Below are 1,121 nucleotides of genomic sequence, written 5' to 3' on the forward strand. Positions count from 1 at the left end.
GATGTACATGACGCCCACCAGGCCGGCGCCGATCTGGCTGGCCAGGCGGATGCGCTGCGCTTCGCCACCGGACAGGGTGTCGGCGCTGCGATCGAGGGTCAAATAGTCGAGACCGACGTTGACCAGGAACTGCAGGCGCTCGCGGATTTCCTTGAGGATCTTCTCGGCGATCTCGCCGCGGCGGCCGGTCAGGTGCAGATCACCGAAGTAATCGCAGGCATCGCCCACCGGCAGGCCGGTCACCGCCGGCAGGGTCTTCTCGCCGACCCAGACGTGCCGCGCTTCGCGACGCAGGCGCGTGCCGCGGCAATCGGGGCAGGGCTGGGTGCTGAGGAACTTGGCCAGTTCCTCGCGCACGCTGTTCGACTCGGTCTCGCGATAGCGACGCTCAAGGTTGGGGATGATGCCCTCGAACGGGTGCGAGCGTTTGACGATATCGCCGCGGTCGTTGAGGTACTTGAAGTCAACGCTCTGCGTACCGCTGCCGAACAGGATCACCTTCTGGTGTTCGGCGGCCAGTTCGTCGAACGGCTGCTCCAGGCTGAAGCCATAGTGGCTGGCCAGCGAGCCGAGCATCTGGAAGTAGTAGACGTTGCGCCGATCCCAGCCGCGGATGGCGCCTTCGGCCAGGGTCAGCTCGCCGTTGACCAGGCGCTTGGCGTCGAAGAACTGCTTCACGCCCAAGCCGTCGCAGGTCGGGCAGGCTCCGGCCGGGTTGTTGAAGGAGAACAGCTTGGGTTCCAGCTCGCTGATCGAGTGGCCACAGTGCGGGCAGGCGAAGCGCGCGGAGAAGATGATCTCTTCGCCTTCTTCATCGTCCATTGGCGCGATCAGGGCGATGCCGTCGGCCAGGCCGAGGGCGGTCTCGAAGGATTCGGCCAGGCGCTGCTGCAGATCCTCGCGCACCTTGAAGCGGTCCACCACCACGTCGATGCTGTGCTTCTTCTGCTTGTCCAGCTTGGGCAGCTCGTCCAGTTCATGCAGCTTGCCGTTGACCCGGGCGCGGACGAAACCCTGCGCGCGCAGCTCCTCGAATACCGAAAGATGCTCGCCCTTGCGCTCGCGCACGACAGGGGCCAGCAGCATCAGCTTGCGGCCCTCCGGCAGGGCCAGCACCTGAT

General features: G+C 65.5%; 1 protein-coding gene across 1 annotated transcript in view; it reads right to left on the reverse strand.

The window, feature by feature from the left end:
- The window catches only part of LOC120860002 (uvrABC system protein A-like), a gene marked incomplete at its 3' end in the record, with an annotated part of 2,237 nt that extends 1,151 nt beyond the window's left edge, over positions 1-1,086 (reverse strand). Inside the window, exon 1 of the mRNA XM_040235870.1 lies at positions 19-1,086. Within this exon, the coding sequence (XP_040091804.1) occupies positions 19-1,086 (1,068 nt within the window). The remainder of the gene's footprint in view (positions 1-18) is intronic.
- Between the last annotated feature and the right edge of the window lie 35 nt (positions 1,087-1,121).

Source organism: Oryx dammah, unplaced genomic scaffold, assembly GCF_014754425.2.
Source record: "Oryx dammah isolate SB20612 unplaced genomic scaffold, SCBI_Odam_1.1 HiC_scaffold_5760, whole genome shotgun sequence".
Lineage (NCBI taxonomy): Eukaryota > Metazoa > Chordata > Mammalia > Artiodactyla > Bovidae > Oryx > Oryx dammah.